This window comes from Periplaneta americana, chromosome 1 (genome assembly GCF_040183065.1).
Source record: "Periplaneta americana isolate PAMFEO1 chromosome 1, P.americana_PAMFEO1_priV1, whole genome shotgun sequence".
NCBI lineage: Eukaryota > Metazoa > Arthropoda > Insecta > Blattodea > Blattidae > Periplaneta > Periplaneta americana.
Genome location: NC_091117.1, coordinates 45,304,439 through 45,323,738, shown reverse-complemented (window position 1 = coordinate 45,323,738; position 19,300 = coordinate 45,304,439). Strand labels below are relative to the sequence as shown.

General features: G+C 35.9%; 1 protein-coding gene across 2 annotated transcripts in view; it reads left to right on the top strand.

Annotated features, from left to right (window-relative positions):
• The window catches only part of LOC138695011 (uncharacterized), a 46,127-nt gene that overhangs the window by 12,576 nt on the left and 14,251 nt on the right, over positions 1–19,300 (top strand). For both annotated transcript variants that reach the window (XM_069819302.1, XM_069819311.1), the window contains 5 exons: positions 2,123–2,288; positions 6,423–6,543; positions 14,127–14,337; positions 15,925–16,142; positions 18,343–18,547. In XM_069819302.1, coding sequence (XP_069675403.1) covers positions 2,123–2,288; positions 6,423–6,543; positions 14,127–14,337; positions 15,925–16,142; positions 18,343–18,547 — 921 coding nt within the window. The remainder of the gene's footprint in view (positions 1–2,122; positions 2,289–6,422; positions 6,544–14,126; positions 14,338–15,924; positions 16,143–18,342; positions 18,548–19,300) is intronic.

The following is a 19,300-nucleotide window of genomic DNA, read 5'->3' as shown; positions in this document are numbered from 1 at the left end:
TACATTAGTTTCCCATGTCCCAAAGAAAGGCAAAGTTGTTCTACTTCTTTCTACGATGCATCATGACGATAAAATCGATGAATCGACAGGAGAACAAAAGAAACCTGACATGATAACCAGTTACAACACATTCAAAGGCGGGGTCGATACAGTAGATCAGATGTGCGCTACATATGACGTCTCTCGTAATTCGAGAAGGTGGCCTCTAACAATATTTTTTGCACTTCTGAACATTGCTGGAATTAACTCACAAGTAATATATCTTGCCAATACACAGACAGACATTAGGCGACGTCTGTTCTTGAAGACACTGGCATTGGGACTGTTGGCAGAACACCGTGAACAGCGCGCGACTTCCACTAGTTTACCTAGAGAACTCCAGATGAAGCTGAAACCACAAGCAACTTCCATACAGGATGGACATAAGGAAGAAAAACGCAGGCGGGAAGGAAAAGGGAGGTGCGAAGTATGTCCACGAACAAGAGATCGTAAAACAAAGTACGTGTGTAAAACGTGCTCGAAGTTTCTGTGCACTGAACATATTACACCTATGTGCGAAGAATGTGTATATAATAATGAGGATAATGACGAAAGTAGCTAAAGAAACTTGAACAGACTGATTTGAGGATGGTTATGTACTTTATTTTAACTAATTGTACTGTATTTGTATGCATCACAAACTTATTACAAAGTATTTGCAAGATTATTACAACTTTATGTGAAGTAGTAATTTAGAAATATATTTGTCCGATATAAAATTAATTTAGAATATTTATTTGTATTTTAGGTTATTCTTGATGCATGTACAATTCATTTACATGAAAATAAATCCATTTTGATATTATATGCAGACCTTTTTAAACTAAAAACAGTATCGGGTGTATGAGACCCCACCAGATTAACGATGGAAAAAAAAAATCACCAGACTACTTTGAAAAAAACGAAACAATGTAAAACACAGCTGAAGGATTTTAGTATTCTCCTCCCGTTCTTAGTAAAAAGTACATATAAACAAATCACGTGATAGCTAATGTTTTCCTCCGTGAGGTGTCGCTTTCTATTGGTCTTTACATTCGTGCGCTATCGGGATGAACTGAGCACAGTGACCACTGCTTACGACTTGTAATATTTATGCAACCTTAAATATAGCACACGAAATACAGTTCTAAACTGGTTTCCGCGTAACTCCAATCCCGGCGCTAGGAGCGTTGTTTCGTACCAGCGTAACACTTGAATGACCTTAATATTTGGGTCGAATAAAGGACTTCAAGTTGCTTATTAAATACTTCACAGAAATGCATAACGGTACAGATAGTATGAAACTGAAACATCAGTAAGCTCAGTTGTAATTTCTGCAATATCATCAAACGTGACTTCAAGGTATTTCTCAACGAACTTATAAAATACGTTTACTATAATTCACTTCCCGTCACATTTTAAAGGCTTTTCTTGGCGATGTTTCTCACAGAAATCTATAATTTGTGACACATCAATTTCCAGTTTTCGTATTCTATTTGTGCACGAAACTAATGATTCAGGTTAAATATGGAAGCTTATTTCTTGCGAGGTGATGATGAGTTCGGATTACGTTTCCAATACAAAATTATTTACCATTCCTATCTCTTTTAAGTAAAGTGTTCAGCATTCATTCTTTCATACATTCTCAGTACTCTGTCCAAGGGCAGGGCTTTCACTGCAAACCCAGCATTCTCCAATCTTTCCTTTTTTTGCCTTCCTGTTATTCTCAGCATATGATCCTCGTAACTTAATGTTGTCTATCATCTGATATCTTCTTCTGCACCATTCCTTTCATTGCATCCATCTGTAGGCAGTTCCTTTTTAGCCAGTGGTTCAACCAATTCCTTTTTCTCTTCCTGATCAGTGACATCATCATTTTTTCTTCACCCACTGCTTCTAGCACAGCTTCAATTCTTATTCTCTCTATCCTCTTAACACGTTCCATTCTTCCCATACCTACATTTCACATGCTTCTAGCCGTTTCTCTTCGCTTCATCGTAATGTCCATGTTCTGCCACCATACAATGCCACATGTTTCAGTGTAATTCTTTCTTTATCTACGCTAAAAATTGGAGAAACTAAAGATCTTATGAAAACTTTTCAGGCAGTGTCAACCTCGAAAATTTTCTGCAGCCTGACGATGTGGGAGACTACAAGGAATTCGTACGTGACAGCGACACCACGAACTGCGCCAGGGATTGCAAGAAGGACGGAGCACCACGGTTGTGTTATTATCGCTTTACGCTCGAAGCCTACGCCACTTTAACAGAGTAAGAAGATCACACCAGACCGTCTTCCTCGGCAACAAATTCCATCTTAACTCATCGCAGTTTGATCTCAATGTCCTCCTGTATTTTCATTACTATCATCATAGTCATCATCTAAATTATTTACTTCCTTTCATTTACTACAAGTACAAAAACTTAAAAAAATTTTTACACAACTTAAGTTATTTACTTACTTATTGGCTTTTAAGGAACCCGGAGGTTCATTGCCGCCCTCACATAAGCCCGCCATTGATCCCTATCCTGAGCAAGATTAATCCAGTCTCTACCATCATATCCCACCTCCCTCAAATCCATTTTAATATTATCTTCCCATCTACGTCTCGGCTTCCCTAAAGGTCTTTTTCCCGCCGGCCTCCCAACTAACACTCTATATGCATTTCTGGATTCGCCCATACGTGCTACATGCCATGGCCATCTCAAGCGTCTGGTTTTAATGTTCCTAATTATGTCAGGTGAAGAATACAATGTGTGCAGCTCTGCGTTGTGTAACTTTCTCCAATCTCTTCTAACTTCATCCCTCTTAACCCCAAATATTTTCCTAAGAGCCTTGTTCTCAAACACCCTTAATCTCTGTTCCTCTCTCAAAGTGAGAGTCCAAGCTTCACAATATAAGACTCATAATATAACTGTTTTATAAATTCTAACTTTCAGGTTTTTTGACAGCAGACTAGATGACAAAAGCTTCTCAACCGAATAATAACAGGCATTTCCCATATTTATACTGCGTTTAATTTCCTCCTGAGTGTCATTTATATTTGTTACTATTGCTCCAAGATATTTGAATATTTCCACCTCTTCGAAGGATAAACCTCCAATTTTTATATTTCCATTTCGTACAATATTCTGGTCACGAGACATAATCATATACTTAGTCTTTTCGGGATTTACTTCCAACCCTATCGCTTTACTTGCTTCAAGTAGAATTTCCGTGTTTTCCCTAATCGTTTGTGGATTTTCCCCAAACATATTAACGTCATCCACATAGACAAGAAGCTGATGTAACCCGTTCAATTCCAAACCCTCTGTGTTATCCTGAACTTCCCTAATGGCATATCTAGAGCAAAGTTAAAAAGTAGGGGTGACAATGCATCTGCCTGCTTTAGCCCGCAGTGAATTGGAAAAGCATCAGATATAAACTGGCCTATACGAACTCTGCTGTAAGTTTCACTAAGACACAATGCTTCGAATATAGAGGAGATACGTTCTTTTTCCTGAACCTCATCTTATTACTACATGAAAGCTTGCGTGGTTTATCGGCCTACTTAGGAGATTATGGTAAGGCAAAATTTCAAAAGCGATCCTTCCAAATTCAAAAGGACCAAAGTTTCCTTACAAAGTGTTATACAATTACACTTTTACTACGTGATACTGCTTTTGACCAATAAAACGGTACGGAACGACCAAACATGGCTGCTTATACTACAATTTTATCACCTCTCTAGTGTTTGTTTTTATCGTCTCCCTAGAATTTGTTTTTATCACCTCTCTACCATTTGTTTCCTTGTTGGCCAACATTGTACTTTAAATAACTATACCTTTTAAAATGATTCATGTTTATTTAATCTTCCTTAATTAAAACGTTTCTACTTCTTTATATTATTTAGGTTATGTTGTAATTTTTGCTGTATGAGATTACGCGTTATCACGTATCAGAGATTGTTTAACCCCTTCAGGCCTGATGTACATCATAGTGTACATTGTTTATTTTTTCTTTTTTGGAATGTCTTTGATATTTTTAAAAATTTTGAAAAATTCAATGTGATAGAAATGGAGAATATTATTTTTGAAAGATTTCTATACCTGAATTAAAAATAAAATTCAAAATTTTGGGGCCCCAAGGGTCAAAATTGTCCCCAAATTTTATTTTCTGTGAAGACTTGATTTCGATCTCCAGAATGATTATGTGACCAGTTTTTTTTTTTTTTTTTTTTTTTTTTTTTCAATTTTGTCTAATATAAATTCAGTTCTGAAGGGGTTATATATTTTTATTGATAATTCAAGTGGAACGCAAGTGTTGTAATAAAAATGAAAGTGAATCAAGAAAGCCTTCTTCACAAGTAATCATAGAGTTCAATGAAGATTGTATAGTTGGTACTACTGGTAAAAGAGAACAGCTCAACATAACACACTACCGCCATCTATCGGAATATTTGTAATGATGAGATGGTACAATAATACATTTGAAGACTGATTAGTATGTTCGTAAGTCAATTTATATTTTATTGTATTACAGTACTTTATTTCTTCTAAGCTTCATATACTTTCTTCTAAACGTGTAATAGTCAATTAAATCCCTCTCGAGTTTTGATTTTCTCTAGACAATTTAAAACATCTAGTGAGATTACTGTTGATAAATACTGCAAAGGAAACGTTTAAAGAGTAAGCTTTCAATACGAACTGTGTATGAGGTACACGGAAAAGTCTTCGAAAAATATAGTAAAAGTAGGCCTACATCGGGGCACTTTCTTCTTAGGCAGTTTCAGCGCATTTCCTTGACACAGTCCTTCGCAATTCTTCACTTCTCATAAGACAGACATGTAAAACAGATACGTATTAATATTCTTCATCATACTCAATTGATATTAATAATTTATGACGAAAAATAGATTCCTTTGCTATTATTAATACATAAGTTCATAATCCAAGTTAAGGGAATGTTCGTGGATAAGTTTGTGCACAAAACCGGTCCTTCTCTCGCTCAGTAAAATTGTAATAACTTCTCAAAAAGAACTATCACAATATTACTCGCACTTTAAAGGTAGTGAATGCTAGCCATGATGTCCCATGTCGGGCACAGGCCTCTTCTGATGGGGTTAGAACCCCCTCGACAGGGATGGTTCAATTGTATTCGCTTGGTGAGCCAATCCAGGCGAGCTTGTCGTGTATACTACTTTTGTGACATGGTTAATAATCCTGTTAAATTTTAACTAGTCTCAGCACTCTGTTCTTTGTTCAATTTTTTTCCACTACCCACATAATGCTAACACCAGCACTTTGACAAACACTGATTGCTATTTATACTATTTAACCGACACTTTCTCAACACTGACTTTACTATTTACAACATTTATCTCACACTTTCACTAATACTGACTTTACTATTTACAATATCTTAACACTGATTTCGTTATCTATTTACAATGACCTTCCCTAGTTCTTTCCACAAAACTCTGTTCTTTGCTGTCCTCGACCATTGTTTCCCCGCTTCTTTGGTGGAAAACATGTCAGACCATCTGAGCCGTGGTCTTCCCTGTCCCTCTTTCAGTCGTAGGGGTCCCACATCGTGACTGCATGGGTCCATCTTGTCTGGTGTAGTCTCGCCACATGTCCCCCTCAGGTCCACTTCGTTGCCGTGGCTCGTTTTGCTGCGTCAGTAGTGTTCGTCAGTCTTTGTAGTGTTTCGTTTGTCATTATGTCTCGTAGCGTGGTGCCCAGTATTTTTCTTTGCATCTTCCTAGGGCATGTTTGCATACTTGAGCGTTGTCTCTCGGACAATGTCCAAGTTTGGCAGCCGTATAGCAAAACTGGGATTATACATGTCTCTAGTGCCTCGAACTTCAGATATAAAACTGTAAATATATTACTACTAAAATGAGATTTCACATATTATGGAAAGATTTCTAGACATACGTTGGATTTCTCAGGTTACCTTTTTCTTTTTCCTAATTTCTGAATTTTTAAATCCTATGATTGTTTATCGCCAGGATATTTATGCAGCTTTATGACACGGCAATTGTTTACATGTTCTTCCTAATCTGCGCAACAAAAATAAAGATTCCCTATAGTAATATCTGCATTGTTTCGAGCTAAATTGAACTGCACTGATTGGAAGTGAGCTGTATACTAATTGTTCTAACCTTGATGTCTCTTCAGGCTGTGTAATTTTTTGTACTAAGCAACTCGAAAAATTTCCATCGTAGATCCAGGAGAAATGTAGGCGTACACACTATTTCCTCCAAGTAGATTTCAATCTCTAAGAGTCAAAGGAAGACACCAGTTACCTGAGCGAAACCTATTTCTTGGCAGACGCTCTTTATAACAGAATATTCTAGATGAAATTATGAGATACAGACATGCGTCATATTTTTTAGATAATGGAGATATTTCTTTTGACAGTGCTTGCCAGAATTGTACAGAACAAATTTCTCAGTGTGCAAATGTCCAGTGCGTTCCTGCAGATGGGTTCGAGAAAGGAATTCTTACTGCCAACAGAAGACTGCCAGGACCTTCCATACAGGTAGGAAATGCTTCCTCAACTCCCACAGTTAGTCTGTACGTAAGAATATCAATTAAAAATTACAGAATAAAAATATTCCCTACGGATGCAAAGGAAATAATTTTTTAATTGCATTCGCTCAGTCAGAAAGTTATTCCTGGCTCATTGTCAGTGGGAAGGAGTAGTGTCTTTCCAGGTTGGAGCCAGTGCAACATGTCGGCCCACGACAGCTAGAAGAAACGAAGCTCTGTTGTAAAGCGATACTTAAAGAAGTGGTTAGTTAGTATTCGCTTACCAGTTCAAAAATAATTATTTTTGTCTTGGGATTATAAAGCCGTGGTTGTGAACTATTTTATTTAGTAACCAGTACCGGAGTCATACACTTCATTTGAAGTCATGATATTATAATTACGGTATTACTAATAAAAACTCTCTATACAGACGTTTAACTGTCTTACTCTTATACAATGAGTAGCTCGTTTATAAGTCATGTGTAAAGTCCTTACTAATAATCACTACATACGTCGTGTATAACAGTATAACTGTTACACAGCTACGTCATAGTTTCGTCATTAATTCATTACGAAAGGTATACCTTATTTTATTTCAAGGAGTGCAGTTCGGTGGCTCTTTGAACACCCACTTACAGATTTATGACTTCCTACACAAACAAGTCTGACAATTCCATCCTGTCCCCTCGTTCCAACATTGCACAGTTGCCACAATCCTGATGACCCTCCAAATTATGCAGTGAAACTGACGGGATTCTTGGCATTCAGAAAAGATGCGGCAACTCTGCCTCCACGTGGATTTTACGGGATCCTGTCAATTCTTCTGAACAAGGGTTGTGATTGGTTACTAACAAGAGAAGACAAGATTTCCGTCACAGTAAGGAAGACATTTATTTATGACAACTAATCAGTAGGGGGCAATAGAAGGTCTGTCGGCAAAGTCCTTTCTATGAAACTGCACTCCATGAAAAAAAAATAGGATATAATAGAATTTCTGAGGTTCTCTATTGCATCCGGTAGAGCTCTCTAGTGTGGCATGTTAAGTATCGATAGTACAACTGGCTCTAATCGATTACCACACTATATTTTGGTCAAAGAGTACAAGCTACAGTAATATTATTATAATTATTCTGTGCTCTTTGGTTTGTTCTTCTGTGGTTACAAAGCGACCATCATCGTAAAATGACAGTCGTTACGAACAGCTGTTAGAGGGGCGGCCATTTTTTCTCTATATACAACTCTTAAACAAGGGGTTTTGTGTATATAACTACTGCAATGTAATTCCCATTGTTTAGTTACAGGCTGTTTATACATCCATTGCTTATGCAAGGTTTATTAGTAAAGTATTCTGTCTCTACTCTGCAAAAGTCTCGTATAAAAACTATACACGGTTTATTAGTAAGACTGTTAATATACAGTTTATTATGAACTAGGCCTAGGCTTACTTGATGAAAAAAATGTTTTCCCCTTCAAAATTCTACTCACGGCCCTATGTGATTAGTTAAAGTAGCGATCATCAACACCCTGCACCCTTGGGTTAGCGTCTTTTACCCGCGGGTAAGAGATGCACGCTAGTGCAACCATGGCTGCTGGCGGATATGCAGTATTCCAGTGGCCGGATCACAGACTTACTAAATAACCGCTTGACCGCTCACTGGCGCTAGTGTTATGCTCCCAAATTGAACAGCCGACGAGCGGCCATTTACTTGGTTGAACTGAATAAGTACAGGTTCGTTCGTGTGCTGTTTTTTTAATTGCAGCAATGAAAAAGGATGTAAAGATAAAGAAGGAAGGAAGTTACATTTCACTTATTAGTTAATCTTTAATTTCTACTACGATTTTTGCCCCGAATTATGTTACAGAAGACAAACTATTATACTTATATGACTGTTTGTGCTTCAGGTTTCCTCTGAGTAGAGATTCCCTTAACCGAAAGTGGATAGGTGCAATCCGAAGAGAGAATTTCTACCCTACAATGAGTCACTCAGTGTGTTCAACTCATTTCGAAGATAATTGTTATCTTGAAACTACGTTATTACAATATACATTGCTATTGTTCTTCATCCACTTCATATCCTTCATTTTCTTCAAACAGTTGATGTTTCAGTGCATACATGAATAATTATTCGCTGAATTTTAAGGTACAGAAACTGTATAAATTAGAAAACGTTAATTATTTAATTTGAATGATTGAAAGTGACTCTTGTCTTAGTTACGGATTAATGAAACAGTTTCTTATACTGCTGCTGCTACTGCTACTACTACTACTACTGCCACCACTACCACCACCACTACCACTATCACTACTGCTGCTTTTAATTTCACACAGCAGTTTAACCTACGGCAAAAAGTAAACATTAATTCTTGTATTAACCGTGGTTATGAATATTCACATTCAGAGTTCCTAAGAAAATTATACAAGCCTGACAGCCTAATTGAATCCCGATAAAGCGAGTCGAGATTGATAAAAAAATCCCGATTTGAGCGATAACAGCCTGCGTTATTTAAACAAGTTAGTCTGCATTTCCTATTATCCCATATTTTCATTTATTCAAATTTAGCATTGTAAACATAGAGGTAACCCGCGGAAATTTAGTAAGTCTGTGAGGTAACCCAGCTGATTGCCGTAATGCAACTCTACTCGCAAGATAATAGTTCCGCTAGTCCTACCTCTTTGTTGATTAATCCTTTTCGGTACTTAGTTGCTGCTCTCGCAATTAATCACCATTGTATATTTTAGGTGCGATGAGTGGCAAAAAAAAAAAAAAAAGATAGCGTTTTGATATGGTATTTTACACTAATAACAGACACATACAATTCCTGCGTTGTAGGCCTATAGTTTAGTGACCTATGTTTAAACATGGATTCATCGTCCGATATACTGTTGCTATACCGGTTCCTATAAAGAAAAGTTAATTTAGTGGCGAATGGTTAAAACATATTCGTGGTTAATAAAAGAGAAAACGATTAGCCTGTAGTATTCACTCTATTGTGTGTCTTTCGTATTTTAGTGTTCCTCAAGGAGGCGAGTATTACATTATAAGCACGCGAACACTACTTTGCAGAAAACAACTATAGAGTGATGATCAGTCTAATGTCTTCAGTCAGCGTCTGATATCCCGATTTCTCTCGCAGAAAACGTAGCAACTCTGCTGATAGCAGAAACACGGTATTAAAGGTAAATCGCAAAGGAAGTTTTGTTCTTGTAAATAAAACCATTTAGCTTTCGGATACGCAATACAACGCGTATTCAAATAGCGGTTTCGAAATCCCGCGCGTTTTCTACCAACAAATGGCGGCTTTCGGCTGCTTCAATTTGGGAACACATTTCTCACTTCTCCGCTATGGCGTGGTAGGGGCTCGGGCCGGATTTCGCTCGTGCCAGAAATTATTTCAGCAATAATAGTTTAATGATGAACACAGTGTTCATACATGCATTAAAATAAGCATATTTTACAGTATATAATTATTAAATACTCAGCATGTTCTCTTATAACTTAAAAATATAGGTATCTCCTGAAATTATTGAGGTGTCCAGTGAAAGAAGTGGATAAACCACAAATCCTGTTGTGCAGAATATGTCACTATTTCACTGCAATTTTTACCTTTCATCATTTGAGCCGAAGACAAAATAATATGAATAATTAGAACCAGAGATAGATCCGAGGAATTGGTACAAATAGTTTTTCGAATTTTTCGTAATTTAATATGTCAAAATTATATTTCTAGAAAAACATATACTGATCAAATTTATTTTAGAGTTAAAATTGTCCGAAAAATAGCAAAAATTGGAGATAGTAATATGAAATCTTTATAGATTTGAAGTGGAATCGCTCTTGTGCTAGGGCAGGAAAATGAAAGAAGACAACTTCAGTCCTCATAATAATAATAATAATAATAATAATAATAATAATAATAATAATAATAATAATAGTAATAATCATAATGATTGTAAAAATAATAATTGTAATAATAACAATTATAACGATAATAATAATAACAATAATAACAACAATAATAATAATAATAATAATAATAATAATAATAATAATAATATGGGAGGAGTGATAGTAGGAGGAAAGAGAATAAAGTGCATAAAATTTGCTGATGATATGGCGTTGTTAGCAGAAGAGGATCTGATATTAAGGGATATGTTACTGGAGCTAAATGACAGGTGTGAGCAGTATGGAATTAAGATAAATGCCAACAAGACGACGACTATAGTCATAGAAAGAAAAGTAAAGAATATAAACTTGCGAATTCTAAATGAGGTAGTAGAGTAAGTGGACAGCTTCAAATACTTGGGGTGTACTATAAGCAGTAACATGAGCTGCTGCCAGGAAGTCAAAAGGAGGACACCAATGGCAAAGGAAGCTTTCAATAGAAAAAGGACCATCTTCTGCAGACCTCTGGAGAAAGAATTAGGGAAGAGAGTAGTGAAGTGCTTTGTGTGGAGTGTACCATTGTATGGGGCAGAAACATGGACATTACGACGAAGTGAAGAGAAGCGAATAGAAGCATTTGAAATGTGGATATGGAAAGAATGTAGCGTGTGAAATGGACAGACAGAATAAGAAAAGAAGCTGTGTTGGAAAGAGTGAATGAAGAACGAATGATGCTGAAACTGATCAGAAAGAGGAAATGGAATTCGCTGAGTCACTGATTGAGAAGTAATTGCCTTCTTAAGGATGCACTGGAAGGAGTGGTGAACGGGATAAGAGGTCGGGGCAGAAGAAGATATCAGATGATAGCGACATTAAGATATATGGGTCATATGAAGAGACAAAGAGGAAGGCAGAAAATAAGAGACTGGAGAATGCTGGGTTTGCAATGAAAGACCTGCCCTTTGACAGAATGAATGAATACCAATAATAAATATAAAAACAGCTATGATATTCTTTTCATTTTTCTGAGTTTTAATTATGTCATATTAGTGTTTAACAAGCATAAATGTTATTTATGTAATATAAGTTAAGTATGCTTATTTCAAATCTCGCGATTAACTCGAAAACTTTGTGCAAAGGAAACATTTCGAAAATAAATTTGAAATCAACGCGATTTCTATGAGAATCCGCAGCTCTAATAGATAAAAGTTTAGTCACTCTGCATACGAAAGTCCGCCAGACGAACATATTCCTTTGTTTAACTAGCCGCAACACTGATTTTGAATAACAGCCATTTTTAAAACTAATTTTCATTCTGTCTATAGGCCTACATTTCTCTCGCTTTGACTCCCATCTAAAGAGAAAAATAAGTTTGCAGCTTACCAACTTTATACGCTGTTCTTCGAATTTGGTCAAGATTAAATCAATACTAGACAAATCTGTTCCTTTTTGGGCACATTTTTTAGTTCAAGGGAGGAGGTTATCGGGTGTCATCCACTCCCTTGAACTAAAAAGATAACATATTTAAATTTGAGTATTTTTTATCCATAATCGTTTCCCCTCCTGTAACTTTTTAATGTCAGAGTAACAAAATCTACATCGATATAAGGCATAGTCCTTCTACCCCTCCTTCAATATAATCCCTGTGCTTGGTGCTGCGGCACTTTTGGAATTATAAAAATGCTATCTTTATTATAGAAAAACCTCCTAGTATCGAAATAATGAATATTATGACAAGTGTTGTATTGCGTGTTTCCACGAATTCACATTTTTAATGTTCTAGTGATAGCCTATTTAACCTATTTTGTCTTATTATTTTAATATTTCCCGATAATAGTAGCCTATATCTGTAATGTGATAACTTGAGCTACATATAATCATAATTTTCCTTACTGTGTGTACCTAAAAATATTGTATTCATTCTTTGCTTTGTACTTCACTATTTTACTACTACTACTACTACTACTACTACTACTACTACTACTACTACTACTACTACTACTACTACTACTACTTACTTACTTACTTACTTACTTACAAATGGCTTTTAAGGAACCCGAAGGTTCATTTCCGCCCCCACATAAGCCCGCCATCGGTCCCTATCCTGTGCAAGATTAATCCAGTCTCTATCATCATATCCCACCTCCCTCAAATCCATTTTAATATTATCTTCCCATCTACGTCTCGGCCTCCCCAAAAGTCTTTTTCCCTCCGGTCTCCCAACTAACACTCTATATGCATTTCTGGATTCGCCCATACGTACTACATGCCCTGCCCATCGCAAACATCTGGATTTAATGTCCCTAATTATGTAAGGTGAAGAATACAATGCGTGCAGTTCTGCGTTGTGTAACTTTCTCCATTCTCCTGTAACTTCATCCCTCTTAGCCCCAAATATTTTCCTAAGCACCTTATTCTCAAACACCCTTAACCTATGTTCCTCTCTCAGAGTGAGAGTCCAAGCTTCACAACCATACAGAACAACCGGTAATATAACTGTTTTATAAATTCTAACTTTCAGATTTTTTGACAGCAGACTAGATGATAAAAGCTTCTCAACCGAATAATAACATGCATTTCCCATATTTATTGTGCGTTTAATTTCCTCCCGAGTGTCATTTATACTTGTTACTGTTGCTCCAAGATATTTGAATTTTTCCACCCCTTCGAAGGATAAATCTCCAATTTTTATATTTCCATTTCGTACAATATTCTCGTCACGAGACATAATCATATACTTTGTCTTTTCGGGATTTACTTCCAAACCGATCGCTTTACTTGCTTCAAGTAAAATTTCTAACTACTACTATTATTATTATTATTATTATTATTATTATTATTATTATTATTATTATTATTATTATTATCAATAATTGTCTTATATTTCTTATACTTTGTCTCATTTATTTTGACCTGCTGTTCACATTTTATTATCCTTTTCCCTTTCTTTCTGTATGTTAAATCATGTCTGATTTCTACTTACTTGTTGTTTACATTACATTATTATTATCTTATTCATTTTGTGTGTAAAATCGTAGTGTACTTTGTAAATTTTTAGTGTTTTTTGTAACGCAGTTTTACTCCTGGTTGAGTGTTAGAGAAGGCCGTATGGCATTCACTCTGCCAGGTTAAATAAACCATTATTATTATTATTATTATTATTATTATTATTATTATTATTATTATTATTATTATTATGCATTTTATTAATGCTAGTGATGTTTGGAAACATTTCCTGGAGTATTGCAGGATCTTCGTGAATAATCCTGTTGTGTTCTTTCTATTGTATTTCGTATTTCGTATTTTTTGTTAACTTTTGTTAACACATAACCACACGGCATATCTGCCAATTCGTAATACAATAAATCAATCAAAAGGAATACATGAAAAAAGAGAATAAATGAAGAAGGAGAATACAAGGATAACAAGAGGAAGACCAGGAGGACACGGGGATACAAAAACAACATTGGAATGCAATAAGAAAAGAGGAAGGATAAGGGAGAGAAAAGGAAAATATGGTGAGTGCAAGGAGAACAAGGAAATAGAAGAAGAAAGACGAGATCTGGAGAAAATATGAGAATATGAGGACAGCAAGGGGAATGAAGGGGAACAAGAGAAATGGAAGAATTCTGGGCATACAAGGAGAAAACATAAATATACGTAAATATATGCAACATAGTAAAGCAACGCATCCGTCCATTTTTTTCAGGTGTGCTTAGGCGATGAAATAGTGGTGGATGTTGACAATAAAATGCCTGCCAGGAGCACGACTCTCCATTGGCACGGGATATTTCAGAGGGGAACGCAATGGAACGACGGCGTCCCCATGGTAACTCAGTGTGCTATCCCAGAAGACACAAAATTCAGATACAATTTCTATGCCAACCAGCCGGGGACTTTCTACTGGCATTCCCATGATGGTAAGTCCTCTACAATTCAATGTAACTAAATATTTTATTAATAGGCATTATAATTAATTCGATTACTAACATTTATAGAAGACATTCACAAGATATGAGCTAATGCATTTGGTATTTCATTTGGTGAAGTAATAGGTCATTTTTATTTTTTTTCGGCATTTTTTGGACATTTTTAATACTTTGAAGAACTTTTAGATCATTTGGAATGCATTTTAATTTCTTCTTTACCGATAGTTCTGTTAAATCTTATTCTAAGAGTATAGGTCAGTAGTAATTACCTACTGAATAAGTGAATAACAGTGAAGTTGGAGTTTTATAGTTTGGAACCGACTCTAAAGGCCATCCCTCTTTCCACTGAAGGCTTCACCTCACACAACGGAAGTAATATAAAATGCTTGACAACAGCTTAGTTTAAGTAAGGGCTTTGACCAACACTGTTTTTTGTCGGTAGGAGGGTGTCTTTAGAATTTCTTTGGTAGGAGGAAAACTTTCACCGTGTCCTGGACAGGACGTTGTGTTCCCAACATGGGTCTACTGTAGTAGAGATTATTTTTAACACAAAGATTGTAAGAATGCATGCTGCGCCCACAATTTATTTTGTCATTCACACTTCCCCATCTGAAAGGTCTGGTAACAAAAGTGAGAAGCGGAAGAAGGAGACGGAGAATGAAGGCACTGACATGGACCACACACTGAAACACACTGTAAACTCCCATTAATATCTATAGTTTTCCTTCGGAATATGTATGATAAGAACTTTCTTGTGTTAAATATTATTAACGTACCTTGTTAACATGTTTCGACCTATTTTCGGTCATCTTCGGAACTGGTCGTTGTTGGTCTTGGCGCCTCTTGTTTCCTGTGTGGGTGCGTTCGTAGTGTAGAGTCAAAGAGCGTATGTGTAAGTGTAAGAGACTCTACACTACGAACACACCCACACAGGAAACAAGAGGCGCCAAGACCTACAACGACCAGTTCCGAAAGATGACCGAAAATAGGTCGAAACATGTTAACAAGGTACGCTAATAATACTTAACACACGAAAGTTCTTATCATACATATTCCGAAGTGATACAGTGTTAAAAGTTGTGTAATAAAGATGTATAGTTTTCCGTTAAAACCTCCATTTTTTGCATGCTCTTTTCCCTTATTTTAGCCAATTTCCAGGAAGTTGCCTCCTCTCTCCGAGATTTGCAGGGCAGTCATTGAAACAAGGTGACTAATTTTTAGAAGATGTGGTGCGAGTACTTTGAATAACATTTAAATGTCATTTTCTTTTAATTTTATGTCATTTTTCCGTTAGTTTAAGGGTATTTTAATGATCATTTTTGGTAGATTTTTAGGTCATCAACATCCGCCCCCTAAGCATGGGGTATTTTACATTTCTCCTGAGACACTCTGTATTTTCCCAGTTATTTACAGTTTACAGTACCGGTACATGAAGTTCATTCATTTATTAGTTATGCATATTTATCATGTTTGTTTCATTGCTAATTTATGAGTTCAGTAACAAATTAACCGAGTCAAAACAAGAACCAAGTAGTTGCAGGAGCCACTTATATTTGTGTGTTTCTTTTGTGTCGAAAGGAACTCAAAAAGTATTGGGTCTGCAAGGATCCCTCGTGGTGAGAAGGCCGAAGGAAGACTCTCCGAATGGGAAGTTATACGACTTCGACAAGCCTGACCACGTGATCCTAGTGACAGACTGGTTCCATAGGAGCGAGGAGGATCAATTTCCTGGCATGAGAAATTCAAATAACTACATATTCACGTATTTCTTGATCAACGGACGAGGTCGGTACAAGGTGCGTGCACGTCCTATGACAATATTAGACAATTTATTCGTTTTAAGTCTTTTTTTTAGTTATAATTGAATAAATATAGAGAAAAATATTTATTATATTGAGAAATGTTTCAATATTACTCGCAGAAGTTACTGTGGTACAAGAGCGATCTGATTTTGACATATCTTTCAAACCACTGTCTGCATTACATTTCTAGACTACAGCCTCACAGTGCTGATATACCGTTATCAAAAACTAACAAGATACTCATTTAAAACATAGAGTATGTGAAATATAATATAACAACACTAATTTAAATTACATATTCTAAATATCTTCTACTTCTAATTTTGATTTAAACGGTATAATTTTAAATATAGATACCGGTACTTGAAAAACATGTCATTATATATTTTACTCCATAATTAAGGCTGTTTTTTTAGCAGTTGTGACGCATTTTGCCATTTCAAATAAAATTACTCATTTCTAGTGTACGTTTTTTTGGCAGGAATGTAATAATGTGTGTTAAAAAATTTCTTCCAGTTGAATTTCCTTCTCGACATTGCAATGACTTCACGTAGTCCCAACTGTCCCAGCTTCAGTGCTAGTACGTACTAAAAACCTTCAACCTGACAGTAAAACGTAAAGATGCCCTATCCTGTTCCCTCACCTCTGTCCAACATTCCGCTATAGGCCAACCTGTATCTCCTTCATCGGGACCTGAACTTCGAAGACTAGTTATGATGTATGGAAGTCAGATCATGGTAAATATATATACGGAGCTTATTTCCGAAAACATTCTGAGCAAAAAATGTCATAAACATTTGTCCTAATCTCAATACTTTCAAAGTTACATTAATTTAAAGTTTTTAGTAAAATACCTATTTTTCTTTAGTTTTAAGGGTAAAAAAATTTTACAAATAGAGAAGGAACTATTCAAAATTGTCATATCTTTAACTGGCTAGTGTTTTGAAGCTAAAAATGTATTTTAATTGCTTTGTATAGATTATTATTATTATTACCGGTTCTTCTGTATGGTTGTGAAACTTGGACTCTCACTCTGAGAGAGGAACATAGGTTAAGGGTGTTTGAGAATAAGGTGCTTAGGAAAATATTTGGGGCTAAGCGGGATGAAGTTACAGGAGAATGGAGAAAGTTACACAACACAGAACTACACGAATTGTATTCTTCACCTGACATAATTACGAACATTAAATCCAGACGTTTGAGATGGGTAGGGCATGTAGCACGTATGGGCGAATCCAGAAATGCATATAGAGTGTTAATTGGGAGACAGGAGGGAAAAATACCTTTAGGGAGGCCGAGACATAGATGGGAGGATAATATTAAAATGGATTTGAGGGAGGTGGGGTATGATGATAGAGACTGGATTAATCTTGCACAGGATAGGGACCGCTGGCGGGCTTATGTGAGGGTGGCAATGAACCTTCGGGTTCCTTAAAAGCCATTTGTAAGTAAGTAAGTAAGTAAGTTGTACAGATTTTATTTTTCTAATTTTTAACTAAAAATTACATCATTCCAACGCACTTATCACAAAATTTGTTACAATTTGTTGTTTGGGAAATTGATTGTTTACAGTTTAATTATGCATCCTAATGCACAGTCTTAAAGAATTTACAAGAGTGGTGTGATTTATAACAATTGTTAAGATGAATGAGTAAGAAAATGTAATTTTATAGTTTAAAATCTAAAAAAAAAAAAAAAATCTGTACGAAGCAACTATGGAATTCACAACACATTTTTAGCTTCAGAATACTAGCTAATTAAAGAAATAATACTCCTGAATAGTTCATTCTTTATCTGTAATATTCTTTTATACTTAAAACTAGGGAATAACGGTATTTTACAAACAACTTCAAATTAATGTAATTCTGAGAATATTGAGATTAGGACAAATGTTTATACTACACTTTTTTTTTTTGCTCAGATTGTCTTCGGAAATAAAGGACGGTAAATCCTCGTGAATCATGCTGTATATCAATTTGTTTTGTTACATTTATATTTTTATTTACTTTTGTAATCTTTAGCATCTGCTATGAAGAATTAAGTTCTAATATCTTAGAAGATATTGATTTTAGTACACAGGTTTATTAGCTATTATTACTTGTTTCGATCAGTTCTATCACCTCTTAAAATATACACTTTTTAACAGTTTTTATAAATGTCTCAAGTTCCCAGTTAGAGAATGTTTCTATTTCAGGACTTAAAGTCAGGCAACTCCACGATAACGCCGTATACCGTATTCCACGTGCAGCCAGGGAAAAGATACAGGCTCAGGATTATTGCGGCCACCTGCAGCCATTGTCACACCAGGATCAGCTTCGAGGGCCACAACCTCACCCTCATTGCTACGGACGCTAATCCCGTGAAGCCGGTCGTAATTGATTACTTCGACATATATTCAGGTAAGCAGAATTACTTCATGTTCCTTGAAGTTCAATAGGATATATGAAGTTGGCTTAAGACTGCTAATATTTGAACAGATAAGATGTGTCCGGGAACTGGAAGTCTTCGACATACGTCATGAAACCGAATATGGAGTCAATAAATCTTAATCCACATTGCGGTATCACTTATGAAGCATTATACCAAAGTAATTTGTTTTTGTCAGCAACAGCTAGAATGGAGTCGTTGGTCGATATCATTCCCCGATCGTTTTTTATCCGCAGGAAATATACCATATTGGTGAAAAGTTCATACTTTTCTAAGAAAAAAATGTTTTTCCCCAAATGTTTAACACCCTCTTATTCTGTAACTATTGCGAGTAGGATCGTGACTTTTATCCACATCGATATAAAATCTGATTAATAATAATTTATTCCTTTGGTGTATTTCAATAGCGTGGACGGTTTTCCTGTAAATTTAATTGAAAAACAATTAATTTCAAGCCACTGAACGTTACGAACAGATTACAACGTTATAGCGAGAAAGGGAGGCTCGTTTACAGAGACATCTGAGTTTGTTGAGCTTTTAGATCTTTATGAATACAAGACAAATTACTGTGTTAGCGACGATGTTGCCGGACTGCTGAAACTTGCAATTTAATTTTGTAATTAACCGTGAATTAATTACAAACTGTAATATAGTTTTATATTCCTTTAAGTGTACCCTATCGCCCCTTTCAATCTGCAGGGTTATTTCACTTCCACCCTATATAC